The following is a 17,719-nucleotide window of genomic DNA, read 5'->3' as shown; positions in this document are numbered from 1 at the left end:
AACTATTAGAACTATTAGAACTATTAGAACTATGAGAACTATTAGAACAATTAGAACTATAAGAACTATTAGAACTACAAGAACTATTAGAACTATTAGAACCATTAGAACTATAAGAACTATTAGAACTATTAGAACTATAAGAACTATTAGAACTATAAGAACTATTAGAACTATAAGAACTATAAGAACTATTAGAACTATAAGAACTATTAGAACTATTAGAACTATAAGAACTACTAGAACTATAAGAACTATAAGAACTATTAGAACTATAAGAACTATTAGAACTATTAGAACTATAAGAACTATTAGAACTATAAGAACTATTAGAACTATTAGAACTATAAGAACTATTAGAACTATTAGAACTATAAGAACTATTAGAACTATAAGAACTAAAAGAACTATTATAACTATAAAAAATATTATAACTATTATAACTATAAGAACTATTAGAACTATTAGAACTATAAGAACTATTAGAACTATAAGAACTATTAGAACTATTAGAACTATAAGAACTATTAGAACTATTAGAACTATAAGAACTATTAGAACTATGAGAACTATTAGAACAATTAGAACTATAAGAACTATTAGAACTACAAGAACTATTAGAACTATTAGAACCATTAGAACTATAAGAACTATAAGAACTATTAGAACTATAAGAACTATTAGAACTACAAGAACTATTAGAACTATTAGAACCATTAGAACTATAAGAACTATTAGAACTATAAGAACTATTAGAACTATTAGAACTATAAGAACTATTATAACTATTATAACTATAAGAACTATAGGAACTATTGGAACTATTGGAACTATTGGAACTATTAGAACTATTAGAACTATTAGAACTATTAGAACTATAAGAACTATTAGAACTATTAGAACTATAAGAACTATTAGAACCATTAGAACCATTTTTTTCACTACTGTGTTGTGTGCCACAGGGATGTCCCCCGGGAGCCCATCCTGTCCTCCACTCTGTCCCCAGGCTCGGAGGACTCGGGCCTGGATGAGTCCTCGTACCGCGGGCCCCTGGAGGAGCCCGAGTCTGCAGTGGAGCGTGAGATCCGGGTGACCCTGGAGAGAGAGGAGAAGCACCGCAGGGAGCGAGGGCTGATCGAGAAGGGCATCGCGTTGCCACGGTAACACACTCTGCCCTGTCCAGGAGAATGTCCTGAAGTGTAGAGACAAACACAGAGTTTGTGTCTCACTGATGTTCTCCAGTTTGGACCCAGTGAGCAAAGAACCAGGAGAACTTGTCTTGGGCTGGACCTGAATCTTATTTTAAAGAAAAGGGATAATAATAGTGAACACAGCATATTTAAATCACTAGGTTTAATAACGTTATTGGTTTAAAAACACTATATTGGGTGAAATCATCTGAATGAGACTGAGAATGTCTCTTGGACGAGACGTTGTCCTGACGACTGCAACGATCGACTTTTAACCCTGAAGGACATGAACAATGCAGCAGTTCTACTCAGATTTAGTGTCAGTCCAGTCTGTCGTCCAGTCTGACTCTTCTCTGTCCTCTCTGTCCTCTCTGTCCTCTCTCTGTCCTCTCTCTGTGTCAGCTCTCTGTCCGCTCTCTGTCTTCTCTCTGTCCTCTCTCTGTCCTCTCCCTGTCCTCTCTCTATGTCCTCTCTCTGTCCTCTCTGTCTTCTCTCTGTCCTCTCTCTGTCCTCTCTCTGTGTCCGCTATCTGTCTTCTCTCTGTCTTCTCTCTGTCCTCTCTCTGCCCTCTCTCTGTCCTCACTCTGCCCTCTCTCTGTGTCCTCTCTCTGTCCTCTCTGTTCTCTCTCTGTCTTCTCTCTGTTCTCTCTCTGTTCTCTCTCTGTCCTTTCTCTGTCCTCTCCCTTTGTCCTCTCTGTCCTCTCTCTGTGCTCTCTCTGTGCTCACTCTGTACTCTCTCTGTCCTCTCTCTGTCCTCTCCCTGTCCTCTCTCTGTCCTCTCTCTGTCCTCTCTCTGTCCTCTCTCTGTCCTCTCTGTCCTCTCTCTGTCCTCTCTCTGTTGACAAAAGTTACAGAGTGCACCTTTAAAGACCCCACCTTAACCTTGTGTCCAGGCCGTCGTGTCTGCAGACGAGCCGGTCCCCGCCGCGGCCCCCGGCCTGTCGGACCCCCACTCTGTCCGTGTCCCCCTCCTGCTCCTCCTCTGGGCCCCGCAACTACCACGAGCTGACCGCCAGCAACGTCATCATCCTGGAGCCCGACGCCAGCCCCGCCTCCAGGTCACGCCTCCTCTCCACAGCCACCGGAGGCCTCTCTGATTGGTCCAACAGCAGCGCTAACGTGGTCGTCGTGGAAACCTCCAACCTGATCATCCGGAGCGCGTCAGAGTTCTGCCTCAACACTGCCCCTGCCGGCCCTGACAGACAGGTGCGTACGGCCTTAAGTATCTGATATTAACAACATGATCTTGTTGTTAATATCATGATCTTGTTGTTAATATCATGATCCATTGTTAATATCATGATCTTGTTGTTAATATCATGATCTTGTTGTTAATATCATGATCCATTGTTAATATCATGATCTTGTTGTTAATATCATGATGTTAATATCATGATCTTGTTGTTAATATCATGATGTTAATATCATGATCTTGTTGTTAATATCATGAACTCGTTAATATCATCATCTCGTTGTTAATATCATGATCTCGTTGTTAATATCATGATCTCGTTGTTAATATCATGATCTCGTTGTTAATATCATGATCTCGTTGTTAATATCATGAACTCGTTGTTAATATCATGATCTCGTTGTTAATATCATGATCTCGTTGTTAATATCATGATCTCGTTGTTAATATCATGAACTCGTTGTTAATATCATGATCTCGTTGTTAATATCATGATCATCAGTATGATTTGACACACTTCACAGTAACTTTACAGCAGGAAAACATTGTCAAATAAACAGTAACATGTCAGTATTTACTGGGCCAATAGGAGGGTGGGATCAGTATCGGACGTAATCTTATGAAGCCTCCTATGAAGCCTCTTATGAAGCCTCCTATGAAGCCTCTTATGAAGCCTCCTATGAAGCCTCTTATGAAGCCTCCTATGAAGCCTCTTATGAAGCCTCCTATGAAGCCTCTTATGAAGCCTCCTATGAAGCCTCTTATGAAGCCTCCTATGAAGCCTCTTATGAAGCCTCCTATGAAGGCTCTTATGAAGGCTCTTATGAAGCCTCCTATGAAGGCTCTTATGAAGCCTCTTATGAAGCCTCCTATGAAGCCTCTTATGAAGCCTCTTATGAAGTCTCTTATGAAGCCTCTTATGAAGCCTCTTATGAAGCCACTTATGAAGCCTCCTATGAAGCCTCCTATGAAGCCTCTTATGAAGCCTCTTATGAAGCCTCTTATGAAGCCTCCTATGAAGGCACTTATGAAGCCTCTTATGAAGCCTCTTATGAAGCCTCCTATGAAGCCTCTTATGAAGCCTCTTATGAAGCCTCTTGTGAAGCCTCTTGTGAAGCCTCTTATGAAGCCTCTTATGAAGCCTCTTATGAAGCCTCTTATGAAGCCTCTTATGAAGCTTCATGAAGCATCTTATGAAGCCTACTATGAAGCCTCCTATGAAGCCTCTTATGAAGCCTCTTATGAAGCTTCATGAAGCCTCTTATGAAGCCTCCTATGAAGGCTCTTATGAAGCCTCTTATGAAGCCTCCTATGAAGCCTCTTATGAAGCCTCTTATGAAGCTTCATGAAGCCTCTTATGAAGCCTCCTATGAAGCCTCCTATGAAGCCTCTTATGGAGCCTCTTATGAATCTTCATGAAGCCTCTTATGAAGCCTCCTATGAAGCCTCCTATGAAGCCTCTTATGAAGCCACTTATGAAGCCTCTTATGAAGCCTCTTATGAAGCCACTTATGAAGCCACTTATGAAGCCACTTATGAAGCCTCTCATGAAGCCACTTATGAGGCCTCTTATGAAGCCTCTTATGAAGCTTCATGAAGCCTCTTATGAAGCCTCCTATGAAGCCTCTTATGAAGCCTCTTATGAAGCCTCTTATGAAGCCTCTTATGAAGCCACTTATGAAGCCTCTTATGAAGCCTCCTATGAAGCCTCTTATGAAGCCTCCTATGAAGGCACTTATGAAGCCTCTTATGAAGCCTCTTATGAAGCCTCTTATGAAGCCTCTTATGAAGCCACTTATGAAGCCTCTTATGAAGCCTCTTATGAAGCCTCTTATGAAGCCTCTTATGAAGCCACTTATGAAGCCTCTTATGAAGCCTCTTATGAAGCCTCTTATGAAGCCACTTATGAAGCCTCTTATGAAGCCTCTTATGAAGCCTCTTATGAAGCCACTTATGAAGCCTCTTATGAAGCCTCTTATGAAGCCTCTTATGAAGCCACTTATGAAGCCACTTATGAAGCCTCTTATGAAGCCTCTTATGAAGCCACTTATGAAGCCTCTTATGAAACCTCTTATGAAGCCTCTTATGAAGCCTCTTATGAAGCCTCTTATGAAGCCTCTTATGAAGCTTCATGAAGCCTCTTATGAAGCCTCCTATGAAGCCTCCTATGAAGCCTCTTATGGAGCCTCTTATGAATCTTCATGAAGCCTCTTATGAAGCCTCCTATGAAGCCTCCTATGAAGCCTCTTATGGAGCCTCTTATGAATCTTCATGAAGCCTCTTATGAAGCCTCTTATGAAGCCTCCTATGAAGGCACTTATGAAGCCTCTTATGAAGCCACTTATGAAGCCACTTATGAAGCCACTTATGAAGCCTCTTATGAAGCCACTTATGAAGCCACTTATGAAGCCTCTCATGAAGCCACTTATGAGGCCTCTTATGAAGCCTCTTATGAAGCTTCATGAAGCCTCTTATGAAGCCTCCTATGAAGCCTCTTATGAAGCCTCTTATGAAGCCACTTATGAAGCCTCTCATGAAGCCACTTATGAGGCCTCTTATGAAGCCTCTTATGAAGCTTCATGAAGCCTCTTATGAAGCCTCCTATGAAGCCTCTTATGAAGCCTCTTATGAAGCCTCTTATGAAGCCTCTTATGAAGCCACTTATGAAGCCTCTTATGAAGCCTCCTATGAAGCCTCTTATGAAGCCTCCTATGAAGGCACTTATGAAGCCTCTTATGAAGCCTCTTATGAAGCCTCTTATGAAGCCTCTTATGAAGCCACTTATGAAGCCTCTTATGAAGCCTCTTATGAAGCCTCTTATGAAGCCTCTTATGAAGCCACTTATGAAGCCTCTTATGAAGCCTCTTATGAAGCCTCTTATGAAGCCACTTATGAAGCCTCTTATGAAGCCTCTTATGAAGCCTCTTATGAAGCCTCTTATGAAGCCTCTTATGAAGCCACTTATGAAGCCTCTTATGAAGCCTCTTATGAAGCCTCTTATGAAGCCACTTATGAAGCCTCTTATGAAGCCTCTTATGAAGCCTCTTATGAAGCCACTTATGAAGCCTCTTATGAAGCCTCTTATGAAGCCTCTTATGAAGCCTCTTATGAAGCCACTTATGAAGCCTCTTATGAAGCCTCTTATGAAGCCTCTTATGAAGCCACTTATGAAGCCTCTTATGAAGCCTCTTATGAAGCCTCTTATGAAGCCTCTTATGAAGCCTCTTATGAAGCCACTTATGAAGCCTCTTATGAAGCCTCTTATGAAGCCACTTATGAAGCCACTTATGAAGCCTCTTATGAAGCCTCTTATGAAGCCACTTATGAAGCCTCTTATGAAGCCTCTTATGAAGCCACTTATGAAGCCACTTATGAAGCCTCTTATGAAGCCTCTTATGAAGCCACTTATGAAGCCACTTATGAAGCCTCTTATGAAGCCTCTTATGAAGCCTCTTATGAAGCCTCTTATGAAGCCTCTTATGAAGCCTCTTATGAAGCCTCTTATGAAGCCACTTATGAAGCCTCTTATGAAGCCTCTTATGAAGCCTCTTATGAAGCCACTTGTGAAGCCTCTTATGAAGCCTCTTATGAAGCCTCTTATGAAGCCACTTATGAAGCCTCTTATGAAGCCTCTTATGAAGCCACTTATGAAGCCTCTTATGAAGCCTCTTATGAAGCCTCTTATGAAGCCACTTATGAAGCCTCTTATGAAGCCTCTTATGAAGCCTCTTATGGAGCCACTTATGAAGCCTCTTATGAAGCCTCTTATGAAGCCTCTTATGAAGCCTCTTATGAAGCCACTTATGAAGCCTCTTATGAAGCCTCTTATGAAGCCTCTTATGAAGCCACTTATGAAGCCTCTTATGAAGCCTCTTATGAAGCCTCTTATGAAGCCACTTATGAAGCCTCTTATGAAGCCTCTTATGAAGCCTCTTATGAAGCCACTTATGAAGCCTCTTATGAAGCCTCTTATGAAGCCTCTTATGAAGCCACTTATGAAGCCTCTTATGAAGCCTCTTATGAAGCCTCTTATGAAGCCTCTTATGAAGCCTCTTATGAAGCCTCTTATGAAGCCACTTATGAAGCCTCTTATGAAGCCTCTTATGAAGCCTCTTATGAAGCCACTTATGAAGCCTCTTATGAAGCCTCTTATGAAGCCTCTTATGAAGCCTCTTATGAAGCCACTTATGAAGCCTCTTATGAAGCCTCTTATGAAGCCTCTTATGAAGCCTCTTATGAAGCCACTTATGAAGCCTCTTATGAAGCCTCTTATGAAGCCTCTTATGAAGCCACTTATGAAGCCTCTTATGAAGCCTCTTATGAAGCCTCTTATGAAGCCACTTATGAAGCCTCTTATGAAGCCTCTTATGAAGCCTCTTATGAAGCCTCTTATGAAGCCACTTATGAAGCCTCTTATGAAGCCTCTTATGAAGCCTCTTATGAAACCACTTGTGAAGCCTCTTATGAAGCCTCTTATGAAGCCTCTTATGAAGCCACTTATGAAGCCTCTTATGAAGCCTCTTATGAAGCCACTTATGAAGCCTCTTATGAAGCCTCTTATGAAGCCTCTTATGAAGCCACTTATGAAGCCTCTTATGAAGCCTCTTATGAAGCCTCTTATGAAGCCACTTATGAAGCCTCTTATGAAGCCTCTTATGAAGCCTCTTATGAAGCCTCTTATGAAGCCTCTTATGAAGCCACTTATGAAGCCTCTTATGAAGCCTCTTATGAAGCCTCTTATGAAGCCTCTTATGAAGCCTCTTATGAATCATGAAGCAGTTGTGTAATTGTGAGGACAAAAATGCTTTCGTTGTAACCTTCTTTATTTCAAATAGTTTTGCTTGAGTATAAATAGTTTGAATCGACTGAACAACATGAGACTGTCGTCATGGTGATGAAAGTGACACTAGAATGAACATGGTATTTATGGTACACACATGATCTATATATTTGATGTTTGGCACGGTGATCATGCTCCCAGGACTAATAACAAAGCTGCATAAACGTGTATAAAGTATAAAGTATATTTATGAGAGTGGATGCACTTGACAGAGGGGTGTGGGGGCGTGGCTTCGGGAGGAGGCGTGTCCAGTTCTGTGAGAGGGTCGGAGCCGCAGAAGGTTCTACTTTAGGAACATGGGGATGAGTCCAGTGTTTTCAGCTTCAATCCTTCTGTTTTTCAGCTTGTTTTCCTCTTTTTCAAACATTTTGGGAAATGATTCAGGGTGAATTCAATACAATCGCCACAATGTCATCTGAGAGGTCACGATCCTCACGAGAGGATGCAACGCTTAATTTTCAATCAAAAAGTCAAAGATACAATTTTAAAATAAAACACACCCATTTAAATGAAACATAACAACACCTACATTTTGCTATAAACTAAACTTTTCTTCATACAAAGCTTCAATGAAAGAGATTAAAAGAGATTTGTTCAGGTCAAATCTTACCATTTTAGTAAAATATTAAAACAACCCATCAAATAGACCAAGAATTTCACGTGAACTTGTGGAGAACTACAATATATTACAAAATATTACAATATATTACAATATATGACAATATCCTGTCCATTTTGAGGACTTTTCAGACGGAGCAGACACAAGGGATAGAGACTCTTGTTGGTTATATGTCCCTTATTTATTGGCTCTTTTAACGTTGTTAAGAGCCCAAGTGGTGTAACCACACACACACTGAGACACACACACACACACACACACACACACACACATACACTGAGACACACACACACACACACACACACACACACACATACACTGAGACACACACACACACACACACACACTGAGACACACACACACACACACACACACACACACACACACACATACACTGAGACACACACACACACACACACACACACACACACATACACTGAGACACACACACACACACACACACACACACATACACTGAGACACACACACACACACACACACACATACACACACATACACTGAGACACACACACACACACACACACACACACATACACTGAGACACACACACACACACACACACACACACATACACTGAGACACACACACACACACACACACACACACACACACATACACTGAGACACACACACACACACACACACACACACATACACTGAGACACACACACACACACACACACACACACATACACTGAGACACACACACACACACACACACACATACACTGAGACACACACACACACACACACACACACACACACATACACTGAGACACACACACACACACACACACACACACACACACACACACACACATACACTGAGACACACACACACACACACACACACTGAGACACACACACACACACACACACACACACATACACTGAGACACACACACACACACACACACACACACACACACATACACTGAGACACACACACACACACACATACACACATACACTGAGACACACACACACACACACACACACACATACACTGAGACACACACACACACACACACACACACACACATACACTGAGACACACACACACACACACACACATACACTGAGACACACACACACACACACACACACACTGAGACACACACACACACACATACACACACACACACACACACACACACAGAGACACACACACACACACACACACACACACACTGAGACACACACACACACATACACACACACACACACACACACACACACACACACAGACACAGACACACACACACACACAGACACAGACACACACACAGACACACACACACACACACACACACACACACAGACACAGACACACACACACACACACGGGGCAAGGGGGCAGGGGAAGCCCTTGGACCTGCACGCACCTGACATGCAGATGTGTCTAATCTCATGATGATGTGTGTCGTCAGGAGAGCACGTTCACTTCCAACCCGTTCTTCAAGCTGCGGTCCCTGAGCAGCCAGTCCCTGGTGGAGCAGGAGATCCGACAGGTGCGGCAGCGGGAGGACGAGTGGCGGCGGCAGAGGGAGGACGTGTTCAGGGGCCGGAAGGAGAAGTACCACACTGTGCTGGTGTCCCCGGGGCGCACCGACAACATCAGCATCAACAGTGAGCGCGCACATGTCTATCTGCTGTTTGCATTGTACGTAGTACCAAACACCAACCATGCAGCAGTTCAGTACAGCAAAACACAGCTATAAATGTGCATTATAATAGTTATAATAGCAGATTGGCCCATCGAACAGATCCAAAGTGAGACGTACTAGCTTCTGCATTGGTCGAGGTTGCTTTGGCTCCCAGAATACTTCCGAGCAAGATGATTGGATAAGAGCAAACGCTGAGTGAGGTGAAAACTAAACAGCAAAAAGCAGATATTAACAGAAAATCATTTGTCTCCAAACTCTGACTTGATCTCGTGCTAAAGCGTTGTATTTCCACTGATGCTAACTTATATCAAGTTAGCCAAGCCAACAGCCGTTTCCTGTTTATGGCCGCACGGCACTCGCTTTGTCAAGAGTCAAGAGTCAAGATGTCTGTTCCTATGTCAGTCCTTGATCGTTGGTTTGTGTCGTACATTCCAGAAGTACAATCCAGAAGTACATTCCAGAAGTACATTCCAGAAGTACATTCAAAAAGTACGTTCCAGAAGTACATTCCAGAAGTACATTCCAGAAGTACATTCCAGAAGTACATTCCAGAAGTACATTCAAAAAGTACGTTCCAGAAGTACATTCCAGAAGTACATTCCAGAAGTACATTCAAAAAGTACATTCCAGAAGTACGTTCCAAAAGTACATTCCAGAAGTACATTCCAGAAGTACATTCAAAAAGTACATTCCAGAAGTACGTTCCAAAAGTACATTCCAGAAGTACATTCCAGAAGTACATTCAAAAAGTACATTCCAGACGTACGTTCCAAAAGTACATTCCAGAAGTACATTCCAGAAGTACATTCAAAAAGTACATTCCAGAAGTACGTTCCAAAAGTACATTCCAGAAGTACATTCCAGAAGTACATTCAAAAAGTACGTTCCAGAAGTACATTCCAGAAGTACATTCCAGAAGTACATTCCAGAAGTACATTCAAAAAGTACGTTCCAGAAGTACATTCCAGAAGTACATTCCAGAAGTACATTCAAAAAGTACATTCCAGAAGTACGTTCCAAAAGTACATTCCAGAAGTACATTCCAGAAGTACATTCAAAAAGTACGTTCCAGAAGTACATTCCAGAAGTACATTCCAGAAGTACATTGCAAAAGTAAATTCCAGAAGTACATTCAAAAAGTACGTTCCAGAAGTACATTCCAGAAGTACATTCCAGAAGTACATTCAAAAAGTACATTCCAGAAGTACGTTCCAAAAGTACATTCCAGAAGTACATTCCAGAAGTACATTCAAAAAGTACATTCCAGAAGTACGTTCCAAAAGTACATTCCAGAAGTACATTCCAGAAGTACATTCAAAAAGTACATTCCAGAAGTACGTTCCAAAAGTACATTCCAGAAGTACATTCCAGAAGTACATTCAAAAAGTACGTTCCAGAAGTACATTCCAGAAGTACATTCCAGAAGTACATTCAAAAAGTACATTCCAGAAGTACGTTCCAAAAGTACATTCCAGAAGTACATTCCAGAAGTACATTCAAAAAGTACATTCCAGAAGTACGTTCCAAAAGTACATTCCAGAAGTACATTCCAGAAGTACATTCAAAAAGTACATTCCAGAAGTACGTTCCAAAAGTACATTCCAGAAGTACATTCCAGAAGTACATTCAAAAAGTACGTTCCAGAAGTACATTCCAGAAGTACATTCCAGAAGTACATTCAAAAAGTACATTCCAGAAGTACGTTCCAAAAGTACATTCCAGAAGTACATTCCAGAAGTACATTCAAAAAGTACGTTCCAGAAGTACATTCCAGAAGTACATTCCAGAAGTACATTGCAAAAGTAAATTCCAGAAGTATGTTCCAAAAGTATGTTCCAGAAGTACATTCCAGAAGTACATTACATCTCCATGGAGACAAGCAGGTGGCTGACCCTTCTCCAGAAAAGTTACACGGTACAGTTTTGAAAATAGTATATTTTCTGGACTTTGAGAGGATGAGTAGCTTCACGTTAAGTATGCCAAGACTTTTAGAAGGCCTCGTTTATATTCACCTGATCAAAAACATACTAAAGAAACAGAAAGAAAAGAAAAAGTGCTACTTAGTGACTGACTGTATCTGTGCAGTTCCAGAGGTGGCAGACAGATGTGTGTCCTCGCCCTCCTCCCCCTCCAGGACGCGCAGAATGGACCGCTCCAGCCTGTCATGTGACCACAAGGTGAGCCCTCCATGCTCCAAACATCTGCCCAGACCACTGCATTCATCTACATGCTCCAAACATCTGTCCAGACCACTGCATTCATCTACATGCTCCAAACATCTGTCCAGACCACTGCATTCATCTACATGCTCCAAACATCTGTCCAGACCACTGCATTCATCTACATGCTCCAAACATCTGTCCAGACCACTGCGTTCATCTACATGCTCCAAACATCTGTCCAGACCACTGCATTCATCTACATGCTCCAAACATCTGTCCAGACCACTGCATTCATCTACATGCTCCAAACATCTGTCCAGACCACTGCATTCATCTACATGCTCCAAACATCTGTCCAGACCACTGCATTCATCTACATGCTCCAAACATCTGTCCAGACCACTGCATTCATCTACATGCTCCAAACATCTGTCCAGACCACTGCATTCATCTACATGCTCCAAACATCTGTCCAGACCACTGCGTTCATCTACATGCTCCAAACATCTGTCCAGACCACTGCATTCATCTACATGCTCCAAACATCTGTCCAGACCACTGCATTCATCTACATGCTCCAAACATCTGTCCAGACCACTGCATTCATCTACATGCTCCAAACATCTGTCCAGACCACTGCGTTCATCTACATGCTCCAAACATCTGTCCAGACCACTGCATTCATCTACATGCTCCAAACATCTGTCCAGACCACTGCATTCATCTACATGCTCCAAACATCTGTCCAGACCACTGCATTCATCTACATGCTCCAAACATCTGTCCAGACCACTGCATTCATCTACATGCTCCAAACATCTGTCCAGACCACTGCATTCATCTACATGCTCCAAACATCTGTCCAGACCACTGCGTTCATCTACATGCTCCAAACATCTGTCCAGACCACTGCATTCATCTACATGCTCCAAACATCTGTCCAGACCACTGCATTCATCTACATGCTCCAAACATCTGTCCAGACCACTGCATTCATCTACATGCTCCAAACATCTGTCCAGACCACTGCATTCATCTACATGCTCCAAACATCTGTCCAGACCACTGCATTCATCTACATGCTCCAAACATCTGTCCAGACCACTGCATTCATCTACATGCTCCAAACATCTGTCCAGACCACTGCATTCATCTACATGCTCCAAACATCTGTCCAGACCACTGCATTCATCTACATGCTCCAAACATCTGTCCAGACCACTGCATTCATCTACATGCTCCAAACATCTGTCCAGACCACTGCATTCATCTACATGCTCCAAACATCTGTCCAGACCACTGCATTCATCTACATGCTCCAAACATCTGTCCACTGCATTCTGGGCACATTACGATGCATGCGCGCGCCTGTGTGTTTAAGAGCATTAATACAGATTAAAGAACAAAGGACCAAAGATTGGTCTTGGGGAACACCACACCAGTCAATGATAATGATAAACTGCAACTCGATTAGTACAAAACTGTTATTAATATTTACAACAGGTATTATTTTTATTATCGCACATTATTGATGAGTCGATCTGTTTCATCTACATTTCATATAGTTAGATCTTCAACAAACAATCTTTTATCTTTCATTTGAATTGTACATTTCTCACCTTGATTATTCCTATCCATTAATCATTCATTCCTCTGTTCCTTTCACCCACGTCATCCGCCGTTGTGTCCGTTGTGTCCGTTGTGTCCGTTGTGTCCCTGTGTCCGTTGTGTCCGTTGTGTCCCTGTGTCCGTTGTGTCCCTGTGTCCGTTGTGTCCGTTGTGTCCGTGTGTCCCTGTGTCCGTTGTGTCCCTGTGTCCGTTGTGTCCGTTGTGTCCATGTGTCCGTTGTGTCCCTGTGTCCGTTTTGTCCGTTGTGTCCGTGTGTCCGTTGTGTCCGTTGTGTCCTTGTGTCCGTTGTGTCCTTGTGTCCGTTGTGTTCCTGTGTCCATTGTGTCCTTTGTGTCCATGTGTCCGTTGTGTCCCTGTGTCCGTTGTGTCCATGTGTCCGTTGTGTCCCTGTGTCCGTTGTGTCCGTTGTGTCCGTTGTGTCCGTTGTGTCCCTGTGTCCGCTGTTTCCATGTGTCCGTTGTGTCCCTGTGTCCGTTGTGTCCCTTGTGTCCGTTGTGTCCGTTGTTTCCATGTGTCCGTTGTGTCCCTGTGTCCGTTGTGTCCGTTGTGTCCATGTGTCCGTTGTGTCCCTGTGTCCGTGTGTCCGTTGTGTCCGTTGTGTCCGTTGTATCCGTTGTGTCCGTTGTGTCCCTGTGTCCGTTGTGTCCGTTGTGTCCGTTGTGTCCCTGTGTCCGTTGTTTCCATGTGTCCGTTGTGTCCCTGTGTCCGTTGTGTCCGTTGTGTCCATGTGTCCGTTGTGTCCCTGTGTCCGTTGTGTCCGTGTGTCCGTTGTGTCCGTTGTGTCCATGTGTCCGTTGTGTCCCTGTTTCCGTTGTGTCCGTTGTGTCCCTGTGTCCGTTGTGTCCGTTGTGTCCATGTGTCCGTTGTGTCCCTGTGTCCGTTGTGTCCGTTGTGTCCATGTGTCCGTTTTGTCCCTGTGTCCGTTGTGTCCGTTGTGTCCCTGTGTCCGTTGTGTCCGTTGTGTCCGTTGTGTCCCTGTGTCCGTTGTGTCCGTTGTGTCCGTTGTGTCCGTTGTGTCCCTGTGTCCGTTGTGTCCGTTGTGTCCCTGTGTCCGTTGTGTCCGTGTGTCCGTTGTGTCCTTGTGTCCGTTGTGTTCCTGTGTCCGTTTTGTCCGTTGTGTCCATGTGTCCGTGTGTCCGTTGTGTCCGTTGTGTCCATGTGTCCGTTGTGTCCCTGTGTCCGTTTTGTCCGTTGTGTCCGTGTGTCCGTTGTGTCCGTGTGTCCGTTGTGTCCCTGTGTCCGTTGTGTCCATGTGTCCGTTGTGTCCCTGTGTCCGTTGTGTCCGTTGTGTCCGTGGTGTCCGTTGTGTCCGTGGTGTCCGTTGTGTCCATGTGTCCGTTGTGTCCCTGTGTCCGTTGTGTCCGTTGTGTCCGTGTGTCCGTTGTGTCCCTGTGTCCGTTTTGTCCGTTGTGTCCGTGTGTCCGTTGTGTCCGTTGTGTCCGTGTGTCCGTTGTGTCCGTTGTGTCCGTTGTGTCTGTTGTGTCCCTGTGTCCGTTGTGTCCGTTGTGTCCGATGTGTCCGTTGTGTCCGTTGTGTCCGTGTGTCCGTTGTGTCCCTGTGTCCGTTGTGTCCATGTGTCCGTTGTGTCCCTGTGTCCGTTGTGTCCATGTGTCCGTTGTGTCCCTGTGTCCGTTGTGTCCGTTGTGTCCGTGTGTCCGTTGTGTCCCTGTGTCCGTTTTGTCCGTTGTGTCCGTGTGTCCGTTGTGTCCGTTGTGTCCGTGTGTCCGTTGTGTCCGTTGTGTCCGTTGTGTCTGTTGTGTCCCTGTGTCCGTTGTGTCCGTTGTGTCCGATGTGTCCGTTGTGTCCGTTGTGTCCATGTGTCCGTTGTGTCCCTGTGTCCGTTGTGTCCATGTGTCCGTTGTGTCCCTGTGTCCGTTGTGTCCGTTGTGTCCGTTGTGTCCCTGTGTCCGTTGTGTCCGTTGTGTCCGATGTGTCCGATGTGTCCGTTGTGTCCCTGTGTCCGTTGTGTCCGTTGTGTCCGTTGTGTCCATGTGTCCGTTGTGTCCCTGTGTCCGTTGTTTCCATGTGTCCGTTGTGTCCCTGTGTCCGTTGTGTCCGTTGTGTCCATGTGTCCGTTGTGTCCCTGTGTCCGTGTGTCCGTTGTGTCCGTTGTGTCCGTTGTATCCGTTGTGTCCGTTGTGTCCCTGTGTCCGTTGTGTCCATGTGTCCGTTGTGTCCCTGTGTCCGTTGTGTCCATGTGTCCGTTGTGTCCATGTGTCCGTTGTGTCCGTTGTGTCCGTTGTGTCCATGTGTCCGTTGTGTCCCTGTGTCTGTTGTGTCCGTTGTGTCCGTGGTGTCCGTTGTGTCCGTGGTGTCCGTTGTGTCCATGTGTCCGTTGTGTCCCTGTGTCCGTTGTGTCCATGTGTCCGTTGTGTCCCTGTGTCCGTTTTGTCCGTTGTGTCCGTGTGTCCGTTGTGTCCGTTGTGTCCTTGTGTCCGTTGTGTCCTTGTGTCCGTTGTGTTCCTGTGTCCGTTTTGTCCGTTGTGTCCATGTGTCCGTGTGTCCGTTGTGTCCGTTGTGTCCATGTGTCCGTTGTGTCCCTGTGTCCGTTTTGTCCGTTGTGTCCGTGTGTCCGTTGTGTCCTTGTGTCCGTTGTGTTCCTGTGTCCGTTGTGTCCGTTGTGTCCATGTGTCCGTTGTGTACCTGTGTCCGTTGTGTCCATGTGTCCGTTGTGTCCCTGTGTCCGTTGTGTCCGTTGTGTCCCTGTGTTCGTTGTTTCCATGTGTCCGTTGTTTCCATGTGTCCGTTGTGTCCATGTGTCCGTTGTGTCCCTGTGTCCGTTGTGTCCATGTGTCCGTTGTGTCCCTGTGTCCGTTGTGTCCGTTGTGTCCCTGTGTCCGTTGTTTCCATGTGTCCGTTGTGTCCCTGTGTCCGTTGTGTCCCTGTGTCCGTTTTGTCCATGTGTCCGTTTTGTCCGTGTGTCCGTTGTGTCCGTTGTGTCCGTTGTGTCCCTGTTTCCGTTGTGTCCGTTGTGTCCCTGTGTCCGTTGTGTCCCTGTGTCCGTTTTGTCCATGTGTCCGTTTTGTCCCTGTGTCCGTTGTGTCCGTTGTGTCCGTTGTGTCCGTTGTGTCCCTGTGTCCGTTGTGTCCGTTGTGTCCGTTGTGTCCTTGTGTCCGTTGTGTTCCTGTGTCCGTTTTGTCCGTTGTGTCCATGTGTCCGTGTGTCCGTTGTGTCCGTTGTGTCCATGTCTCCGTTGTGTCCCTGTGTCCGTGTGTCCGTTGTGTCCCTTGTGTCCTTGTGTCCGTTGTGTCCTTGTGTCCGTTGTGTTCCTGTGTCCGTTGTGTCCGTTGTGTCCATGTGTCCGTTGTGTCCCTGTGTCCGTTGTGTCCCTGTGTCCGTTGTTTCCATGTGTCCGTTGTTTCCATGTGTCCGTTGTGTCCATGTGTCCGTTGTGTCCCTGTGTCCGTTGTGTCCATGTGTCCGTTGTGTCCCTGTGTCCGTTGTGTCCGTTGTGTCCCTGTGTCCGTTGTTTCCATGTGTCCGTTGTGTCCCTGTGTCCGTTGTGTCCCTGTGTCCGTTGTGTCCGTGTGTCCGTTGTGTCCGTTGTGTCCCTGTGTCCGTTGTTTCCATGTGTCCGTTGTGTCCCTGTGTCCGTTGTGTCCGTTGTGTCCCTGTGTCCGTTGTGTCCGTTGTGTCCGTTGTTTCCATGTGTCCGTTGTGTCCATGTGTCCGTTGTGTCCCTGTGTCCGTGGTGTCCGTTGTGTCCGTTGTGTCCATGTGTCCGTTGTGTCCCTGTGTCCGTTGTGTCCGTGTGTCCGTTGTGTCCGTTGTGTCCGTTGTGTCCCTGTTTCCGTTGTGTCCGTTGTGTCCCTGTGTCCGTTGTGTCCGTTGTGTCCATGTGTCCGTTGTGTCCCTGTGTCCGTTGTGTCCATGTGTCCGTTTTGTCCCTGTGTCCGTTGTGTCCGTTGTGTCCGTTGTGTCCGTTGTGTCCATTCTCAGTGGCTAAGCTGAGTGTCCTCCTCAGTTCCCCTCCAGCCTGTCCTCTGTGCCCAAGCGACAGAACGCCATGGCACAGCGGTGGGAGGCGTCTCTGCAGGCCAATCAGAAGAACGACTGAGCAGCAGGGAGCCAATCAGAAGAAAGAGGGACTTAACTTACCCCGCCCACTTTACCTCGTTTTCAGCTCCTCCCTCTCTTTACTCGCCATCGTTGAAGCGACGGTTTGTTCTGGTAAAATGTGACAGTACATCAGGTGGAACTATGGACCAGTACATCGCTTTTGGAGCACATATGCAGCGTAGTGAGTTCAAATCTAACTCGTTTGCTGCATGTCCTTCCCCAGTCTCATCCCCATTTGGCGCCGCTCTGTCCAATAAGGTCTGAGCAGCAGAACAAGTTCATTTAAAGGCTCATTTCCTGACACATTCAGGGCCCCAAATCATTCCCCAGTGAGTTTAGAA

General features: G+C 45.2%; 1 protein-coding gene across 1 annotated transcript in view; it reads left to right on the top strand.

The window, feature by feature from the left end:
* The window catches only part of LOC140356751 (uncharacterized), a 43,256-nt gene extending 25,756 nt beyond the window's left edge, over positions 1-17,500 (top strand). The window contains exons 5-9 of the mRNA XM_072441940.1: positions 963-1,160; positions 2,084-2,396; positions 9,292-9,490; positions 11,614-11,705; positions 17,284-17,500. Coding sequence (XP_072298041.1) covers positions 963-1,160; positions 2,084-2,396; positions 9,292-9,490; positions 11,614-11,705; positions 17,284-17,376 — 895 coding nt within the window. The 3' untranslated portion in view covers positions 17,377-17,500. The remainder of the gene's footprint in view (positions 1-962; positions 1,161-2,083; positions 2,397-9,291; positions 9,491-11,613; positions 11,706-17,283) is intronic.
* The last annotated feature ends 219 nt before the right edge of the window (positions 17,501-17,719 follow it).

This window comes from Eucyclogobius newberryi, unplaced genomic scaffold (genome assembly GCF_026437365.1).
Source record: "Eucyclogobius newberryi isolate DKJ021-1_F unplaced genomic scaffold, fEucNew1.0.hap1 SCAF_12, whole genome shotgun sequence".
NCBI lineage: Eukaryota > Metazoa > Chordata > Actinopteri > Gobiiformes > Gobiidae > Eucyclogobius > Eucyclogobius newberryi.
The sequence above is the reverse complement of the archived record's forward strand: the minus strand, read 5'-3'. Positions and strand labels throughout refer to the sequence as shown.